Source organism: Megascapheus bottae, chromosome 3 (assembly GCF_031878675.1).
Source record: "Megascapheus bottae isolate mThoBot1 chromosome 3, mThoBot2.hap1, whole genome shotgun sequence".
Classification (NCBI taxonomy): Eukaryota; Metazoa; Chordata; class Mammalia; order Rodentia; family Geomyidae; genus Megascapheus; species Megascapheus bottae.
Genome location: NC_143511.1, coordinates 649,541 through 670,000, shown reverse-complemented (window position 1 = coordinate 670,000; position 20,460 = coordinate 649,541). Strand labels below are relative to the sequence as shown.

Sequence of the window (20,460 nt, the reverse complement as noted above, 5' to 3'; positions counted from 1 at the left end):
AGGTAGCCTCCAGGGAGCCAATAATAGCTGTAATCCAGGTGAGAAAGGATGGAAGTAGTGGAGGTAATGAAAAATGATGGCTGCTAAATGGTAGGGAGCTGAAAGCTAGAATTGTAGCTACTCAGGACATATATCTTCAGAGCCAGCCCAGGCAGGAAAGGCTAGGAGACTCTTATCTCACATTAACTACGAAAAAAGTAGGAAATAAAGAGATGTGGCTGCAAGTGGTAGAGTGCTAACCTTGAACATAAAGCTCAGGGACAGTGCCCAGGCCCTGTGTTCAAGCCCCAAGACTGGTACACACATACACACAATTTCCTTTTCTTTGTATTTGAAGACCAACTCTTGGACTGATAGGTTAGCTATAGGATGGGCAAGTAGTCAGGATTCCTTGAAGGTTTTGCCTGAGCCAGTGGAAATGTGCCAGTGGAGCAAGGCAGGACTGAATTCAGTCTTGGACATGTTAAACTTTGGTACCCATTGGATGTTTGAAAATAGTTTTCTCAACAGGTGTATGTTGGAAACACACACTGTGAACTTAGTTCAGAGAGGCTAAAGAGGAAACTTAAACGTAATCTAGTGTCTTCAGATGTTCAAATGAAGTCCAGCTTTTTGGACTAGTGTTAGAAATGAGTTACTACTCCAAGGGCATGCGATACCTACCAGGCATGGTCCAAGCTCTTAATACAGTCATGTAATAGCGTGTATGATCAGAAATGCCTTGTTAAGCTATATTGCCTAACTGTTCTGTAGACAGCTCTGCATAGTATCTAGGGACCATTGTGGACCACTGTATTTGTGGACGGACGGAAATGTCATTATGAAGTACATTACTGTATATGTTAACTCATTTAAACCTCATTTTATTTCTCTAAGATAAGTAAGTTATCTTCATTTGTATAGATGGTAAAACTGAGGAGCAGAGATTAGAGGCCTTGCAGAGGGTCTGACTTCTTGCAAGAGCTCTACAAGATTTGACAGCTTAATGTTCTTTTGTTTTCATGAAAACAAATTGGAATGACCCACACAGAAATTCTGTGTTATAAATTCTGTGTTATAAAAGTATCATATGTAAAGTCAGGTAATGAGTACATTTCTTTTGGACTGTGTTGTCCCTTTCCTCACTGTTTTTCTTCCTGTCCCTAACCACAAGTTTTCTTAATTTGGTCCTGTGGATGGATCTTTTATTTTTTACCTCAATGCCAATCATTTGTTTGCTAAAAGTCTAGGAGAGGTAAAATTCTCATTTGAAGACATAGGAACCCTATTGGGTAATTTAGGTTTGGGGTGATAATGAGGAAAGATGGCTGACTTATTTTCTGGTTTTCAAGTGTTTAATAAACGGAGATTTTGATGTGTTAGTGCAATTGTTAATAGCAAGTATACTTTCCTTAGATTCATATAAATTTTGACTGCATTTTGTGACAGTTTAATGTGTTCACATTTTAGGTCAATAGAATTTTAAAGGTTGCCAAACCCAACTTTGTGGTTATGAAGTTGTTGGCAGGAGGACACAAAAAAGAATCAAAGGTAAATACATTGATACATTATCTGGAAAACTGTACATCTTGCAAAACTTGTCATGACTTGAGAGATACTTAGTGACTTAAGTTTATAGTCTTCATCCCCATTCCTGTGTGACTCCATACTTTTGGGAAACTGTAAAAGTATAATTTGTGGGAGAAGCAGGTGATATTTAAGTCATCTGCCTTTGAGACCTTCATAAACCAAGTAAAAGCAAGTTAATCAGTTTTTTTTTTACTTTTTTGTATTACCAGTCTTTTTAAATCTCATTTATGTTGTCTTTGTTTGTACTTCTACATATACATTTCATGAGTTTCATGACCTTGATTTTATTTACAGGTTCCTCCAGAATTCGATTTCTCTGTTCACAAATATTTTCCTGTTGTGAAACTTGTTTGAAAGACTGAAAAGGTAATCATAAAGGGGTGGAATCTGCGCTCAGATTCCACTCTTAAGGAAACACCCATTGTCTTAGTACATATGTGTGAAGTAGAATGGATTTCTTAGATGACAACCCATTATAAGGAATAGTGAAAACTGCTGTTTTAAAGTGGTTATTAGTCTTACTGAATTCATTGATGAACATTACATGGTTCTATTACATAATCAAACCATTTTTATGAATGATTGAAAATAGCATTTGTAAAAGTTAATAAAAAAAATACCAATTTAAAAAATTTTGTCAGGTACTGGTGGCTCATGTCTGAAATCTTCTCTGCAGGAATCTGATTATTATGGTTTAAAGCTAGCTAGAAAAGTCTGAGATATCTCCACTTCACACAAAAAAAAAACCACACAAGTTATGGCTCAAGTGGTACAGTGCTGGCCTTGAGCACAAAGCCCAGAGTGCAGCACTGGCCTGCTGACATTCTATACATTTTACCTTCTTACTAGTGTCAAAAGAGTTGAGGTTTTGCGTGACATGCTGAGTCTATTCACTATTTTCTAGCTTTGAAAAATGGCATCAACTTTCAGTGCCAGCCCATTAGTCAAGCTTGATGTTGGCTCTTGCTAAACATGCTCAGTTTCTCTTCTCACTAGTAACTTTGATAGTTCTATCCTAATACTTGTCTTGCAAGTGCTGTTTTGTTGTGGACATTCTTGAAAGCCAGTCATTGCAATAGCAAAGGTGAACATGACTTCACTTTGCTCATGAATATGAAACATATGTAAGTAGTCATTTAAGATTCTTGCACATGTGGAGGACTCCAAAGAAAACCCTTAGAGTTCTGTGTAACCAATTTCTCCTTTGTTCCGCAGGAACTCTATTGTAGGCTACCTATCAGACAAGAAGTTTCACCGATTTTGATCTTATTACAGACATATTAAAAATACCACCAAAAAACATCTTACAGATAAACATTTTTCCTACATAATGTACATACTAAAATTCCACAACGATCATCTTTAGGTGTACATTTTATATAGCACATTTCACAGTTTTTACTCATTTTGTAGTTTCTCTTCAGTTTTTCCATGAAGTATGTAATTCCACTTATTTAGCGCAAATGATTCTGCCTTTCATGTTGATCAAGTAAATTTATTCTCTCTCTCCTGATCTTCAGCATTAAAATCTATAAAGAAAAAAAAAAACCTTACATAACGTCTTAGAATTGAACATTTTGAGAAACCACTCAGGTAGATCCCATTTCACACAGTCCTCTTTATGGCACCTTAAAGAAAGTTGTATCTCCCATAAAAAGTTGTATCTCCCATAACAGTAATTTCAAGTGGGATTCCTAATCAAAGGTAAGACAGCAAAGCAAAGTTCATGAAACACAGTACCAGTCATGATCCTTGCCATCCTGACTTCCTGTTAAATGCAGCCCGCAGGGTACATTGGTGAGGAGCCAATTGGCAACAAAACTCTTCCTCCACTAAGCTCTTTCAGTGATACAATACAAAACAGTTTTTTAAAAGAGCTAGAATAGTAATTGTAATGTGTGATACAGGACCCAAAAAAGTCTATGATCAAATCATATACCAAGTATCAACTTCTGTCATTACATTTTGAGTTCAGGACAGTACTTACACAAATATTCCAAACCATTTGAGATACACATCCCTTTCCCCTTTTCAGGTCTTATTTTATGCATGGAGTCTCATTTTTGCTGAAGACACAGTCTGAAGACTGTTCTTTCTTAGATATGCTGTATAGCTGGAATGACAGGCACACATCATCCCACTCAACTTAAGATGGAGTCATGAACCTTGAAGCATGATCATTCAAATCTCCACCCCCAAAGTATGCCTGCAATTACAGATAAACACCAAAACTGGACTTCCAGCATTTATTTAGACAGCTAGACTACCATTGGAATCTGGATGAAAGGCAAATGGAAACTCTCTCTTCACTAATTTTTCATAAAATTAATTTTAAACACTAAGCTGGGAATGGTCGTTCGTGTTAGTAATTCTAGCTGTTCAGAAGGCTGAGATCAGAGTTAGCACTGTTCAGGACCAGCTTAGAGAAAAGTTTACAGCTGTAATAGGTAGATGTGCTTATTCAAGCTATATGGAGTGTATAAGTAGAACGCATTCTAGGCTGGTCAGTAAAAATCAAACCCCTATTTGAAAAATAAAAAGACAAGGTATTGGCTGAAGTATTATAGTGCCTGCCTAGCCAGTGAAAGCTGTGAGTTAAAATCACACTGCTGTTTAAAAAACATTTGAAGCATTAACAACTGTTCATGTGATTACAAATGAAGGCATCTACAGAAGTTTGGAGCTAATAAGGCTTTTCTCCTAACAATCCCAGAGGTGAGGGACACAAAAACTGATGCTGTATCTACTCAGGCAGATAATCCCCACCAAAATCCTAAAGCTGCTTCTCCCTAGTTTAAAGGTTTGCAAATAAAACGGGACAGCAAGAAAGCTAAAGAGCAGATAAAATCTGGCACTGCTGGTTTATACCTGTAATTTTAGCTACTTGAGGGAGGATAGTATTTCAAGACTAGCTGGTGCAAAGAAGTTCCAGAGACCCCCTTCTTGTCCAATAGATAAAAGTGTCACACACCTGTAATCTCAGCCTCATGGGACACAATAGATTGTGGTTCAATACAAATAAAGGGCTGGTGTGTGACTAGAAGCATGGAGTACCCAGCTAGCTAGTGTGCAGCCTTGAGTTCACAATGTCTGTACCCCCAATATAAAAGAGGCAGATAAGCTATTGACGTGTGTGATCTTGGCTACTCTGCAAACAGAAGCAGGAAGATCTTCAGTTCAAGGCTGGCCTTGACAAAGTTACTTAGATCCTTATTTCTCTCTACCAAACCCCCCACCAATATGAGGTTTGAAGCCAGTGCCTCACATTTGCTCTGCTGATGCTCTACCACTTGAGTCATACCTCCAGCCCTACTTTTTGCTGGTTACTGTGGAGATTAATACTTGCTCTAAACTGCAATAAAAGGGTTGTAGAGTGTCATAGAGCACTTCTATAGTAAGTTCAAACAGTAGCAACATCCATTACAAGTGAGAAAGAGAAAAAAAGTACATAGGGATAAAGCCCAGAAGATTGAGGAAACAGTTTGCAATCCAAAGAGGCAGAAATGGGGAATTTTTCAAGTGTTACGAGGCAGTAGTGAAGACCTGCTAATAAATGAGTTGAAGGGACAAAATGGTGAGAAGCATTGTTCAGGGTAGTAATGAAAACTGTAGAACAGTGTGGTAAAAGTTGAATGAACAGAAAAACTAAAAGCTGAAAAAGTGAAGGTGGCTAAGGAGGACCCAACATATCTTCCAGCTGCTGCCGAGTATACCTCAGCCCTTACTGTGCTCCACCGCCCTGCTGCTTTCAAAGACTGCTCAAGAAAAATCATGAAAGAAGGACGACATTGTGATTAGCGTTAGACTGAGTGAAGGAGCAGCACCAAGGTGGCCTGTGGCCAGCAGTGTTCTTACTATTTGAATTCTTGTTCTCTGCAAGGGCAGCCTGCTTGTCTGTTTCAGATTCCGCCTTGTTTTCTTCTTTCTCTGTTAAATGAGATGAAAGATAAAGCTATTTCATTCCTCCTGATACCACACAAATACCAGCACATCTGCAGCTGAGCATTAACCTTAAGAGTCCATTACTTGTCTGCAAAAGGACTTATTTCCAGTATAAGCACCATGCAGAAGCACTCTAGTTTCATTGTGGCTCTGGAGACCATGTATGTGTAAGTTGAGATGGCCCAGCACGCAAGACAGACCCTGAGTGAGTTTGAACAGACCCAGCACCACAGGTGCTTACTGATCCCAAGGCAGAATGGAGGTACTATTAAATTGTCCATTATCTGTATAAAACGGAGTCACGAGGCCTGGGATATACCTCAGTACAAAGCACTTGCCCAGCAAGTACAACATTCTGGGTTCAGTCCCCAGTGCCACACCCCCCCCCCCCAAAAAAAATAGGACAACTTGATGCTGGTGGCTCACGCCTGTTATCCTAGCTACTAAGGAGACTGAGATCTGAGGCTCATGGTTCAAGGCCAGTCCAGGCATGAAAACCTGAGACTGAAAATCCGTGAGGAGATTTAACCACCAATTAATCACCAGAAAACCACAAGTTAGCACTATGGCTGAAGTGGTAGAGCACTACCCTTGAGCTAAAAAGCTCAGCGACAGGGTCCAGACCCAGAGTTCAAGCCTCATGACCAACAAGGAAAAGAAGAAAGAGAATTAGGACAGAATGTAGAGAACCACAGAAAAGAGTTTAATTTAAACATTTAATAAGTAGAGGACAAAAGCCTTTAAAAGCATACTTAGAAAGCATACAAACATCTACTCTGGGTTTATTGTTCAAATGAGATCATCCCACAGACCTTACGCTAGCTCAGGTCCACCCCTGCTACTCCACGTTGAGAGCCATGGGATGCTTCAGAAAGTGCTCCAGACTCAGGTGGGATGCAAAGTTTTTGCAGCTTTAAGACACTCAATTACATCCCAGAATACTATGTTGGCCTCACATTCCCACTATTAAAAGATGGGACTCTTACTTTACTTTCGTGTTGAAAGACACACAATCTCCCTCCATTCCTCCATTTGCCAGGCTATCTACACCACAGGCTTGGTGGCCTGCCTGTTTTGAGACATTCTCTGTTAGGAACTCATCTCAACAGTGTACACTTGTAAGGTCCTCTTAACTTGTTAGTATTCATTTCTGAAGGCTCAAGTACACTTGGTGTGCACTGCGCTTCCTGCCTGCCTCCCACCTGCTAATACACGTAGACAACAAAATAAAGTGCTCTTTGGGGACATTTGAGGGAACATATCCAGTATTTAGGAACTAGAGGGCGGGTAGAGAGGAGCCCGTGGAACCCCGCGCACCTTCCTCTGAAGCGTCCTGCTCCTCTTGCCCATCTCGGATGACCAGCTGCTCCCGCTCAGGGTCTTCAGGATCCTGGTCTGCAGGCCTTGCCAGCAGTGCAGCTGGTGCCTGAGTAATTTGGCCATTTTTGTCAGCTCCCACAAAGGCTCTTGTGCCAAGTCTGTCTGCTGAGACTTGTCCTTGGCCTGGCTCCCGGGGTAGCCCCAGACTGTCTCTTTGAGGCTCCTTGGTGACAGGCTCGATCTCGTTGGTTTCATCTGTGTACAGAACAGTTAGCAGGATGTCAACAGCACTCAAATTGAAACCGGTGTTCCTGGATGTAGAGTGTGGAGCTGGGAGCCTATTTTGTGACCTTGGCGAGGGTTGGTCTGTATGCTAGTTTGTCTTCACCTGCCAACCCGAGTGCTGACTCCCTGCTCCCTTACTGCCCCCAGAGTAGCTGTAGGGACTTGTAAATGTGAAAGCATGTGAATGTAGAAGTGATTGTCAGGTTCCACTTACCTTTCTTCCCTCGCTTCACATCCAAAACCACCTCAGAACTAGGGGTTGATATTGGAGATCTGCCATTGCTAGGCACAGGTTCTTTTCCTTGTGGCACTTGGGCCTGTGGCTGGCCTGCTTCTTGCAGTGGCTGGGACGCACTGAGGACTTCAAGCTAAAACAGAAGCAAGGGCTAGGTTAGGATTCTGTGAGCAAAATCTTTATAAGTTTTGCCTAGTGGTAGAGTACTTGCCTAGAATGCACGGAGATCAGGGTTTGAAACTTTTAAGGACCTCATGTAACACAATCAGGGTACCGCCACACCCTCTGATAACTCCACAACATGAAAAAACACCATGTGGTGGGTGCCAACAGACCTGAGGTTTTAGTTCTAGATCTCACAGAAAGTACTTTCAGTACTACAATTAAAACTATGCAGAAAACGTAATGGTGAAAAGGACAAACTCTACCATAAACTACCTAAACTGAACACCCAACAAGAATGCATGGGTATTCACTGGGTATAGTAGCTCACACCTGTAATCCTAGCTACTCAGGAGGCTGAGATCTGAGGATCAAAGCCAGCCCGGCACAAAAGACTGGACACTTATCTTCAGTTAATCTCTAGAAAATGGGAAGTGAGGCTTGGCTCAAGGGTGGGGTGGTAGCCTTGAGCTAAAGAGCTCAGGGACAGCGCCCAGGCCCAGTTCAAGCCCCATGACCAAAAAGAATGCATGCTCTCCAATGCAAATGGACAACACCCCCTCTCCAGCACAACACAAGTGGGCTGCACAGCAAGCTGCAATGAATTTAAATGACAAAAACATGAAAACTATAAATCTGTAACAAAACTTGAGAAACAACTATATGGAAATTAACACACTCAAATAACCAATGGATCAAACAAATCACAAAGCAAATGAGAAAAATACTCAGAGGCAAATTAAAACAGTAACATATACCAAAACCTATGGGAGGCAGCTAAAGCACTGTGCAGAGAGGCATTTATACATTCATATTAAAGAAGTTCCCAATTAAAAGTGCTTTTAGAAGTTAAGTCACCATGTGGTCTAACCAGGGTAAAGCCAAAAAGCCAAAACACCCATCAATTCTTGGGGCAAAGCCTAGTCCCTAAGCTTGGAGACAGCAGGACCTGAGGGGGCACAGCTTACAGAGAAAATAATCTGAGCAGATACCACTAGTACAGTAGGGTTGGCTTGTAATTGTAATTTACAACCTCCAGATGCCACAGTACAGACAAGGCTAAGCTAAAATTTTCAAGAGCCTCAGTGATAGGAGTCTCCCACACTTGAAGCTCCAGCCAACCAACTTCTCATAAGAAACAGAACAGGCTGGTTTCGTCCCTTCGAGCAGTAGTAAGAGAAGAGGAACTGAACCATTCTGAAATAAGCCAGAGACACTCATTCTCCTTTAACAAGGTGTTCACTAAGCTGCAGAAAGTCTCAGCCCAGGCTCAAGTTCAAACCCTAGTGTCTCAGGGTTTAGTGGGGTAAGGATTGGAATAAATCAGCACTACACAAGCTATCTTCAGGGCAGTGAAAATACTGCATCTTATGCTACAGAGATGCATGTCATATACACTGCCCAAGCACCACCACAAGTACACCCTACCCTGTTTGTGCATTTGGGTAATTATGATGTTTCAGTGTCATTTCAACAAGTGTGACAAATGTACCATCATGGTGGAAGACATAGGAAATCTCTGTATTGTCAAATGATTTTGTTGTAAGCCTAAAGGGAGGGGGAAAAAACAGCTCAAATATGTAGTGTAATCTACAAGTTTGAAAATAAGGAAAACTGTTTGGGGGTGTTAGTGGGGGCTGAGAAGTTAGGGAAAAGTAACTAAGTGGGTGAAATCGTTGGGATACAGAAACTGTAACTGTTTATCTCATATAATGAATTTAAATCAATAGCTTAAAAAAGGATAACGAGGCACTAAAAAAAAACACGCTGAATGAACCTAAAGGAAGGAAATATGGAAGTTAATGAGATCAACAATGTAAGAACACAGAAAGTTAATGTAATCAATAGTATTTTTAAAAGATGAACAAAATTGGGAAGGATTAAGCTCAATTAATAAAGAACGAAGACTTAATTTACTAAAATTAAAAATGAGCTCATTTTAGGCTTGGTAGCTCATGCCTATTAAGTCTAGCCTCTTGGGAGGTAACAGTTTCAATGCTAACCTGGGCTTTTATAAAAGTCCATGACACTCTTAGATCAAGCTGTGGCTGGGTGTGATAACAAACACCTGTTATTCCAGCTTGGGGTGGGGGGCATAATAGCTTGATGCAAAGGATCATGATTGCGTCCCCAGTGACACAGGGATACCCAGATGGAAGCCAAAGCTTAAAAACCTAACTTCACCTTGAAAACAGCTAAAACACAAAGGGGCTTAGAGGGATGCCTTGAGTGGCAGTGTGCCTGCATTATAAACTCAAGGCCCTAAGTCCAACAGTACAGGCCAGCCAGAAGGAGGAAATAAATCATGAGACCCTATATCCACAGCAAAAGCTGGAAGTGGTGAGAAAAAATGCTGGGACATGCAGATGGCTTACACCTGAAATCCTACTCAGAAGCCTGTGATCTGAGGACCACAGTTCAAAGCCAGCCCAGGCAAGAAAGTCAATGAGACTCCTTATTTCCAACTAACCACCAAAATGACAAAAATGGAGTTGTGGCAAATAGTAAGAGTGCTAGCCTTAAGCAACAAAGCTCAGAGACTGTCCAAGTTCCAGGACTGGGGTGGGGGGTTAAGAAAGAAAACAGAAAACGTTGGGAGTGCTGGGATGCACCTGCCATCCTAGCTGTGCAGGAAGTAAAAATAGGAAGATTGTGGTCCAACTCAGCCAGGGCAAAAAATAAGACCCTATCTCAAAAATAACCAGGACAAAAAGGCTGGAAATATGGATCAATAGAGGACAGTGCCTGCCTAACATGCATGAGACCCCCAAAACAAACTAAAAGAATAATCTCAGAACACAGAGCTAAGAACTGTAAAATTCTTCAGCTGGGCACCAGTGGCTCACGCTTGTAATCCTAGCTACTCAGGAGATCTGAGGATCTGGTTCAAAGCCAGCCCAGGCACTAAAGACTGTGAAACTCATCTCCAATTAACCACTAGAAAACCGAAGTGGCACTGTGGCTCAAGGGGTAGGATGGTAACCTTGAGCTGAAGAGCTTAGGGATAATGTTCAGGCCCAGGGGTAGAGCGATAGCCTTGAGCTAAAGAGCTCAGAGATAGTGTCCAAGCCCAGAGTCCAAGCCCCACAACCAACCAAAAAAAAACAAAAACAAGAAAAATGAAGTGGATTTCATCTAATTAAAACATTCTAAGGGTTGGGAATGTGGCTCAAGTGGTAGAGTGCTAGCCTGAGCAAAAAAAGCAGCTCAGGGACATTGCCCAGGCTCTGAGTTCAAGCCCCAAGCAAAAATAAATAAAAAGTATAAAACCTATGTTTCAGTATGTATTATTGAGGAAATTCAAGTACTATCCAAAATTTAGAAAAAAAATTGCAAACCATATATACAATATCATATTTTTATATATTTAGACCATATATTTTTATATGTATATGTAGACTATAGTCTGTTAGACTACATAATAAATTGTTAGAACTTACTGAATCAACTGGAAAAGGATGTGAACAGACATTTGTTCAAATACAAATGACCAGTAAAATTCATGACCCAATGCCCAAATATCAGTTAATAAGAAAATGCAAATTTTCTTACTCCATACCCATGTGGAAGGCTATGCCACAAAGATAAACAGTAGCAAAAGCTACAGTAGCCTCATAAATTGCTGGTGGAAATGATAACATGACCACTATGGAAACAGAAGGTTAAATACAGATTATTATATAACCATGACCATACAATCCAATAATAGAGGTATTAACCAACAGAAATGAAAATAGATATACACATATAAAACCTTAGCCATCCTAGAACCAAGCGTTGTTCTGTTGTTCCTCAGAGCAGTCAGTGATGGAACCCCGGAGCCCAAGGAGGTGCTAGGAAAGGCCTGCAATTACCTGCTGACGTGGCTCACTTTTTTCACCCAGGTCCTTAGAAGCTATAACTTCTTTTCTGCTTTTGGTGACCTCTCTTCTCTGCTCTTCACACTGCTCCTTCACCTCTTTTATCTGGTTGATACACTGGCTCCTTGATGAGAGAAAGTAGGAGGACAGGCAAATGTGTGAGCATGTGTGCATGTATCAGTGATTCTCTGTGGAAATCCCTCAGTGAGACCTGACCACCCTCTACCTGCCTTGGACATTTCACTCTGAAGAGGGAATCAGAACAAGTCATTTCTGGCTAGAAAAATAACGGTGATCTCACTAAACATTTATTAAAATTTTCTAAAAGAGATAAACTGCACAGATTACAAAAAAAGTTTAAAAATAAGCAGCTGGCCCAGGGTCAGAGAGAGACTTGGCAAATGGGACTACCTAAAAATAAAAAGTTTCTGTACAGACAAAGAAATACCTACTAAAGTAGAAAGACAGCCAAACAACTGGGAAAAGATATTTACCAATAATACATCAGACAAATGCTTAATATCCAATATCTACAGGGAACTCAGACTAATCTCCCCCAAACCCAACAAACCAATCGCTAAATGGGCAAGGGAACTAAAGACAGGTGTATCAGAGGAAGAGGTTAAAATGACAAAGAAACATATGAGAAAATGCATATCATTGATGGTCATAAAAGAAATGCAAATAAAACAACCCTGAGATACCATGTTACTCCCATCAGAATGACCAATATTCTGACTTCAGACAGTAACAGATGCTGGCAGGGATATGGAGAAAGAGGAACCCTACTGCACTGCTAGTGGGAAAGGAAACGAGTTACAGCCACTCTGGAAGCAGTTTGGAGGTTCTTTAAAAAACTAAACATAGACCTTCCCTACAACCCAGCCATACCATTCCTGGGCATCTACCCTGAGCAACAAACATGACCCAGGATATGATAAGGACACCTGCACAGCCATGTTCATTGCTACACTTCACAATAGCCAAGCGATGGAAACAGCCCAGATGCCCTACCACAGATGAATGGATACAAAAAATGTGGTACATATATATATACAATGGAATTCTACATAGCCAACAGACAATATAAAATAATGGCATTTGCTGGGAAGTGGATGAAACTAGAGCATAGACATAACTATGTATAACTACATAGACATATAAATTTATGATGGGAGATATATTTGTAAACTTAATAATATATAGATCAATGTGTATCTATGACATAAACTCTCAGCTTAATTTTAATTTTGTTCTTAAATTTATGTGCCAGTGAGTACATGTAGAGATCCCATTCTTGAATACTTGTTTGTTAAACTTGACATTTGAAATGATATAAAAAATCAGTTTTAATAAAATCTTTTAAGATTAATAAAAAGCAGCTGGAAGCTGCAATGGTGGCTCAAACCTGTAATCCCAGCTTCTCAGGAGGCTGAGATCTGAGGACCACGGTTCAAAGCCAGTCTGGGCAGGAAAGTATGTGAGATTCTTATCTCCAATTAATCAATAGAAAACCAGAATTGAGATCATGGCTCAAAGTGGTAGAGCACTAGCCTTGAGCAAAAAAGAACTTGGTGCCCAGGTCCTGGAGTTCAAGCCCCATGACCAATTAAAAATGGCTAGGTCATGGTACCTCACATTTGCAGTCCTAGTGAATGAGGATTAAGGTTGGAAGCCAGTCGGGGCAGGAAAGTCCCTGAGATTCTTCTTTCCAATAAAGTTCCAAAAAGTCAGAAGTAGAGCTAAGGACTCAAGTGGAAGAATGCACTTGTGAAAACAAGCTTACATACGGTACCCAGGCTCTGAGGTCAAGCCTGGGGACCAGCACACGAGCATATGCACGAGTGCGCGCACACACCCACGCGAGCACGCACGCACACACACACACACAGATTGTTTTTGGTACTAGCACTAGCACAGAGCTCCTAAATTACCCTGAGATGCCCTGTGTCTGAGAAGTATTTTTTTCTTATTCCTAGTGAACTCTCTGCTCCAAGACTTCGTTGATGCAGAAGAGATGACATGGGGGTCACTGGGGACCGTGTGAGCTGGATGCTTCCAGGATGGGGCTGACCTCCAGGGACTGGAGGGTGGCAGAGGGACTCCAGACTTTGTGAGTTCAGTCATGTGACTTGGTGAACATGCCGATGCACTGAATGGGTGGCGTCTCGTCTCCACAGGAGCTCAAGCTCCAGTCCATCTCTCCCACGTGGCTGTTCCTGAAGTGCAATCTTTGTAATAAAACTATGACCCTAAATATGGCTGGACTGAGTTCAGGCTGGCAGATTACCAAACCTGACAGGGGTAGTAGGTAGCCCTGCATCCGCAGCCATCAAGCCTAAGTGTGGCAGTCACCGGATCCATGGCTGCATGTAGCCAGGGAGTCCTGTGGACAGAGGTCTACTCTAACTGGGTGGCAACAAAAGTAAATATGGCTGGAGGACACTAGTGTGAAAGAACTGCTGTGGGATGAGCTCAGAGGTTTCAGCCTTCCACCTGGAACAGAAGAGCTGTTCAGCAAGTGTCAAAGCAAATGGGATGCTAAGCGGTGGCCTGCCCTTTCTGCCAGGACTAGAAACTACACTCAAGTTTCCCACTAGGCCATGTTTTCTCCCGCAGGGCTGGCCACCTTATCTGAGTTGCAGGCCAGGCTCTGGGCAGAGGCCAGTTGAGTGATGCACTCAACCCCTAACTTGGAATATGCTCCTTGGCAGTTCAGAGCACCACCATGTCACAACATAACACACACAGAAGGGGACCTGGCACTGGAGAAGCCATGAAGCGCAGGGCTCCTCATCCCAGCTGAAAGATCAAATGAAAACCCCACTGTAATCAACTCCAGACAAACACACAGCCACAGGTGGTAGACAAGTGTACAGGAGCTTAAAAACAGAGGCAGCAGTTTCCTGAGGAGCTGCCAGCCCAGGTCATCCGCCCTGCCTGAACCTTTCAGCCTACAAAGGAGAAATGTTGGTTCACTTGCTTTCAACCTGCCTGGGTTAAGTACAAAGGGCCTCTCTCTCAGCAGTGTAAATAGTCAGTTTCTCACATTCCATTTCTGTAGTAGTATGCAGTAAGGCTTGAGACACAGGTCATGCAGGTCGTGTTACTTCCTGAGAGCCTGGGGCAGCCCACTTCCTACATGTACACACTGAGTGTCCCAGCACTAACTGCAACACTGCAGGCACACGGAGGACTTGGTACAACTGTTGACTAGTACCATTAGGATTCGTAGGCTTGACAGAGGAACCTATAGAGTTAGGGGATCTCATCATCCAGGAACGTGACCATCCCTGAGTACGGCTACTATATTTGCAAACTTTCCTTATGGTGTACAGATGACATCATGAGCAGTTCATCTTCTGAGCTGACTCTATGGGAAAAAAATAAGGCTATGTTTGGATGAAGGAATGAATGCATGATGTCTGCACAGGTAAAGGAGGAAAAGTGGGAATGGGCTGCCCAATTCCCAGCAAAAACAAGACTTGGGGAAGCCAGGTCTTCAACCAGATTCTATAAAGGGATTAACCAGACAAGGTGAGTTAATGGATGGTGTGCAGTCATGCCTGAAAGGGCCTATTCATTCTTACAAGCAGAATATACTACTTCATGCCTGTACCCATGTGTAAGTAACTGGGCATCCAGACCTTTCCTTCAAATTCTCAAAAAGGGTCTTTCATCCAAAGTGATGCACAGCTAGCTCCTTCTAGCTTCCAACACTCCACAAACATCCAGAAACATTCCTACATCTGACACAGGGCCCTGGAAACAACTAGTAAGACAGATTTGGTCAGCCAAAAGAGATGTCAATCTAGGACTTCCATCTTACTGCCCACTGCCTGGTCACTCTGCTCTAGTTGGTTCCCAGATAGTTCAATACCTTCTGGGTCAACATTAACTGGGGCCATTAGTGATGTTTGCATTTCAATCCATGGAAGAAAAATATTAGCATTAAGATATATCTTAAGAATAAATGCTGCCAGGAGTTTGGCCTAGTGATAGAGTGCCTAGCATGGATGAAGACCCGGGTTCAAATCCTCAGTACCACATACATAGAAAAGCGGAAGTGGTACAGTGACTAAAGTGGCAGAGCGATAGCCTTGAGGAAAAAGCCCAAGGACAGGACTCAGGTCCTGAGTTCAAGCCCCAGGACTGGCACACAAAATAAACATGCTAGCAAGACTAGGGTATTTCAGTTTTCAGTTTTATGTAAATCCAATTCCTTAGTAGCCTAAGATTTTGGGGGGAGGGGTGGGGGGTGGGGTAGGTCATGGGGCTTTAGCACTGTCCGTGAGCTCTTCAGCTCAAGGCTACCACCCTACCCTTAAGCCAAGCCCTACTTCCTGTTTTCTAGAGGTTAACTGGAGATAAGTCTCAGGTCCTTTTGTGCCTGGGCTTAGCCTAAGGGTTTTTTTTTTCCATGTTTAGTTTTATTGTAACAAAGCAACTTGTACACTTTCAATGTTTAAAACTGAGCATCATCTTTCCAGTGAAAACAAAATTTTAAAATAAATGAACAAAATTACACTAGAGAAAGTCAATTCTGAATTAGATCCTACAGGGCCTGCTGAGCTCCGTAGTTAGCCTAAGATTTTTTTTATAGCTTTTTTGTTTTTTTTCCAGAGCCAGGGACCGAACTCAGGGCCTTGCACTTGCCAGGCAAGGGTCTTCCGCTAAGCCAAATCCCTGGCCCCAGCCTAAGATTTTTTAAAATAGAATTTTAAGGTATTATACAGAGGGGTTAACATTTCCTAAGTCAGGTAGACTTTTTTTTTTTTTTTTTTGCCAGTTCTGGGGTTTGAACTCAGGGCCTGGGTGCTATCCCTGAGCCAATTTGTACTCAAGGCTAGTGCTCTACTACTTGAGCCACAGCACCACTTCTGGCTTTTTCGAGTAGTTTATTGGAGTTAAAGAGTCTCACAAAGACTTTTCTGCCTAGGCTGGCTTCAAACTGCAATCCTCAGATCTCAATCTCCTGAGTAGCTAGGATTACAAGCATAAACTACAGCCAACTGGCTCTCAAGAAATTCTTAAATGGTGAGACACTTCATCAAATAATACCTATATGGATGTATTATAAGTGAATGAAAAAAATTATTAGTGATTGTGTGATATAAATCAAATGACTGCTGGGCATGGTGGCTCACGCCTGTAATCCTAGCTACTCAGGAGGCTGAGATCTGAGGATCAAGGTTCAAAGCCAGCGTGGGCACTAAAGACTGTGAAACTCTACCTCCATTTAACCACTAGAAAATCTGGAAGTGGTGCTATGGCTCAAGGGGTAGGGCAGTAGCCTTGAGCTAAAGACAGCAACCTAGGACTAGAGTCCAAGCTCTAGACTGAGGGTGGGAGGGGAAACCCAAATGACTGAGAGAACTCAGTCACTGGAAGCAAACAGCTGGGTAGTGGTGTTGGCTCTAAATTCCCACACTTTATTATTGTGTTCTTATGAGAAGGCATGTGAAGTAAGCATAATCAAACCTATTCTATATCCTGCAAAGCTGACATTTACTCTGTTCCCAGGGGTTCAGCTCACTTGTGAAAAGTTTATTATGTGAATTATAAAAGTATTTCACTCTCACTGTGGAAAACACTGCAAAGCCTCAAGAAAAGAAAGTATCCATGGTGCCGTCACCCCGCACTCAACTGTACTAATACTTGGCCAAAATGAGTAACATTTGACTTAACTCATATCTGGACATTTGTAAATAGCAGAGATGCTAACTCAAATAGTACACTGCACCTCACAGAATTGTAGGAGATGCTGAGTTTCAGGGTACATTGGGCGATTCTTTCCTGCTGAGAAATGGGTGTGTGTGTGTGTGTGTGTGTGTGTTTATGCACCTTTCTTACTTCTGTATTCTACTCCTTACCCCAGGCTTCTAAGGCTTAGGAAAAGGAAACATATCTGTGAAGGGCAAAGTCCCAGGAAGGACTCAGCCCTTCTCCATCACAAAGTTTCAGGTTGAGTATCAGGAGGAGGGAGCAGGCTGGGCCTCCTGAGCTGAACTTACAGGTCGTAGGAGAACTTCTTCTCCAGGCTGGTCTGGTTCCTCTGGAACTGGACAACGTCTTGCTGCAGCCTGTCATAACTCTTCTGCAGGGCCTTCAACTGGTCTGAGACAGGAGGAGGACATGCCATCACGTTAGTCATCGAGCGGCAGACCCACAGGTCGGAAAGGAAGCATCAGCAGACACCTCTGCCAAGTGCCCTGTGCTTGCTGGCTTGCCAATACTTTTCATGTCACTCGTTCATGGCTGAGCTGTTCTCCGAGGCCCTGGAATCGGTCACCCACCTCAATTACCAGGGAAACTGCAGTTTGCTGCCCTGACAACTCAACTTGTGAACGCTCTGCAGAGAAGAGGAGCAGCTTACAGCCAAGCTGGGACAACAGGAAAAGCAGCTACAGGGTCACTGAATGAAGGGACAGCAGAAACCAGAACGCAGCCACAGTCTCAGCCAGACAGTGGCATCCTCAAGTTTACCCCCAACCTAGAACTGCAAGAATAAAATTCTAAGGCAGAATAAAATTAAAACAAAGGATCCCATGAACTAGTGCTGCATAGCACACTAAGGACCAAATGCAAAGCATTCACGGAGAACAGCTCAGCTCAGTAGACCCCTGAGGACAAGATAGGACCTGAGGAGTCACCACAAATGTTCAAGAAAGAAGCAGGGCTGGGAGTGAGAAGAACAGCACCGAGGAAAAGTTGATGCTATGCATTGACTACAGCAGTGATCTGTGAGACCAAACACTTGTCAGCCATGGTAGTGCGTGCCCTTGGGAAGTGAAGACAAGACGACCTCAAGTTTAAGGCCAGCCTGCACTACATAAAGTTCAAGGCCATTGTGGACTACCAGCGTGAGACTCTACTTCAAAACTATCTTTTTTTTTTTTTTTTAACATATCAAACTACACAAAGGGAATACTTTGATAAACCTAATTTAAAGCAAAAGTTCCACAATCAAAATATAGGACAATGAATAAACCAGAAATGAAAAGGAAAAACTACAGATATCCACACAACATGGTTGAGACAATAATTATGCTGAAGGAAACTAGGGGAAAAAATAGGCATCACAACTATAAAATGCAAGCTAAACTGGGCGCTAGTGGTTCACACCTGTAATTCTAACTACTCAAGAGGCTGAGATCTGAGGATCATGGCTCAAAGCCAGCCTGAATAGAAAAATATGTGTCTGTTATATCCAATTAAGCACCAAATATATATATATATACATATATATGTATATATGTATGTATTTAAAACAAAAGAAGAGCTGTGACTCAAGTGTTAGAGCTCTAGCCTTGAACAAAAAGAGCTCAGGGACAGTGTCCAGGACCTGAGTTCAATCCCCACGACTAATCTTCCCAACCCTCTGCAAAGCAAGCTAATGGGTAAGGCCAAGATGCAGATCACAGGTTGCCTGTAGTGTGACGACTAACAAGGAAGGGCACAACAATCATTTGAGGGTGACAGATGTATCACTGTACTGATCTTGATGGTGGCTTTCTGACACAGATATGCCTGTGTCAAAATCTGTCAAACTGCATGTGTCACTTAAGTAGGTCACATAACACAGTTAAAGCTAGGAAGTGTAGGCATCTACAGCTTATACCCTTGCCTGGAGGCACAAAGCAGGATCAGCCCCAGATCACAGCTCTGAGAAGTGTGCCTGTTATTAGGCAAGCCAACGTTCTAACTGTGTAACCCTGCATTTTTGCAAAGGAAATGTGACAAGCAAATGTTATATGTTTCCTACTGATCTATTTAGAGTCTGTTTTGAAACAGACCAATAGAACTATAGCACAAACTACACAGAAACATTTTTGCCCTAGCAATTACACTTTTAAGAAGCAGATAAAGGTCTGGGAGCATAGCCTAGTGGTAGAGTATTCATCGAGCATGCACGAAGCCCTGGGTTCAATTCCTCAGTACCACATACACAGAAAAAGCCAGAAGCAGTGCTGTGGCTCAAGTGGTAGAGTGCTACCCTTGAACAAAAAGTGTCCAAAGACAGGGCCCAGGCCCTGAGTTTAAGCCCCAGGACTGGCTAACTAAATAAATCAGATAAAACCAGATATAATTTTAATAATAAATTGGATTTAACCCAATACATTAAAAAATATTGTCCCAGTACTACGGAGTGAATAAAAAGCCAAAAGTGAAGGTATGGCTCAAGTGGTAAAGCACTAGCTGTGAACAAAGAGGTAAAGTGGGGCAGGAGTTCAAGATCCTGGGTTCACTAGTTCTGGCATTCAAATACAGTTTTTGTTCAAGACACGGTCAGCCTTGAACTGATCATCTTCCTGCCACAGTGCCCGGCCAATGTAAATGTATATTTGGTTGGGTGGTTGGTTAAGTTACTCAGGGCCTCTATTCTCAGTTGTGTGGCTTTTAGTTTAAGTTGTTCAGATAGGGGCTCTCATTTTTTCCCCAAGGCTTGCCTCAGACGTCTACTGCACTGAAGAGTTTGAATTACAGACATGAGCCACCACACCCTAACAGAAAAATACTGAATGGAAAAATACTTCATATTTCACATGAAGTCTTTGAAAAATCCATGTGTACTTTATAAGTAGAGTATGTCTCAATTCAGTTCAATTTTTCATCAGTAATTCCTGCTTGGAATTTAGATTTCACACTATGTTTGGTTAAATGGGTTTACACCCACATTGTCCCAAACATAAACTTAAGTTTCCCAGTAACTGGGTCAAGTATCAGTTCTGAATTTACATTACTCAACACTAAGAGAAATTTAAATCCACTCCTGTCTTGCTAGCCACATGTCAAGTGCTTGGCAGCTACCTGGGACCCATGGCCCCTTTTGTCACAGTGGTGACAGGAGTAATCAGCCTTGTCATGTTTAAGAGGTAGAAACCGGAAGCATCTGTGGCTCACAGAAGCTTCCAGACGAAGACCAGAGGTGTCCTCACACCACACTGGACAGGCTGACTGGAGCCCAGAGGAAAGGGCTGCACACTACAAGCCCTGCTGCTGCTTCAACACATCCCAAAGCACAAGTTAACCTGAGCTTCCAAACTGAATCACAGCAGCAAAGAAAGAAGTGTACTGTGCTCAACA

The 20,460-nt window shown here is 42.2% G+C and overlaps 2 protein-coding genes across 5 annotated transcripts in view; one reads left to right on the top strand and one right to left on the bottom strand.

Annotated features, from left to right (window-relative positions):
- Window positions 1–13,620, top strand: part of Naa35 (N-alpha-acetyltransferase 35, NatC auxiliary subunit) — a 74,669-nt gene extending 61,049 nt beyond the window's left edge. For 3 of the 4 annotated variants that reach the window (XM_090329430.1, XM_090329432.1, XM_090329433.1), the window contains 2 exons: window positions 1,450–1,530; window positions 1,864–2,080. In XM_090329430.1, coding sequence (XP_090185556.1) covers window positions 1,450–1,530; window positions 1,864–1,923 — 141 coding nt within the window. In that variant the 3' untranslated portion in view covers window positions 1,924–2,080. Of the gene's footprint in view, window positions 1–1,449; window positions 1,531–1,863; window positions 2,081–13,352 lie in introns of those variants that run through there. The other variant, XM_090329431.1, reaches the window with a different exon arrangement.
- The window catches only part of Golm1 (golgi membrane protein 1), a 43,920-nt gene continuing 25,550 nt past the window's right edge, over window positions 2,091–20,460 (bottom strand). Inside the window, 7 exon segments of the mRNA XM_090329435.1 lie at window positions 2,091–3,069; window positions 3,071–3,098; window positions 5,425–5,496; window positions 6,829–7,086; window positions 7,331–7,484; window positions 11,368–11,497; window positions 17,388–17,490. Of these exon segments, the coding sequence (XP_090185561.1) occupies window positions 3,024–3,069; window positions 3,071–3,098; window positions 5,425–5,496; window positions 6,829–7,086; window positions 7,331–7,484; window positions 11,368–11,497; window positions 17,388–17,490 (791 nt within the window). The 3' untranslated portion in view covers window positions 2,091–3,023.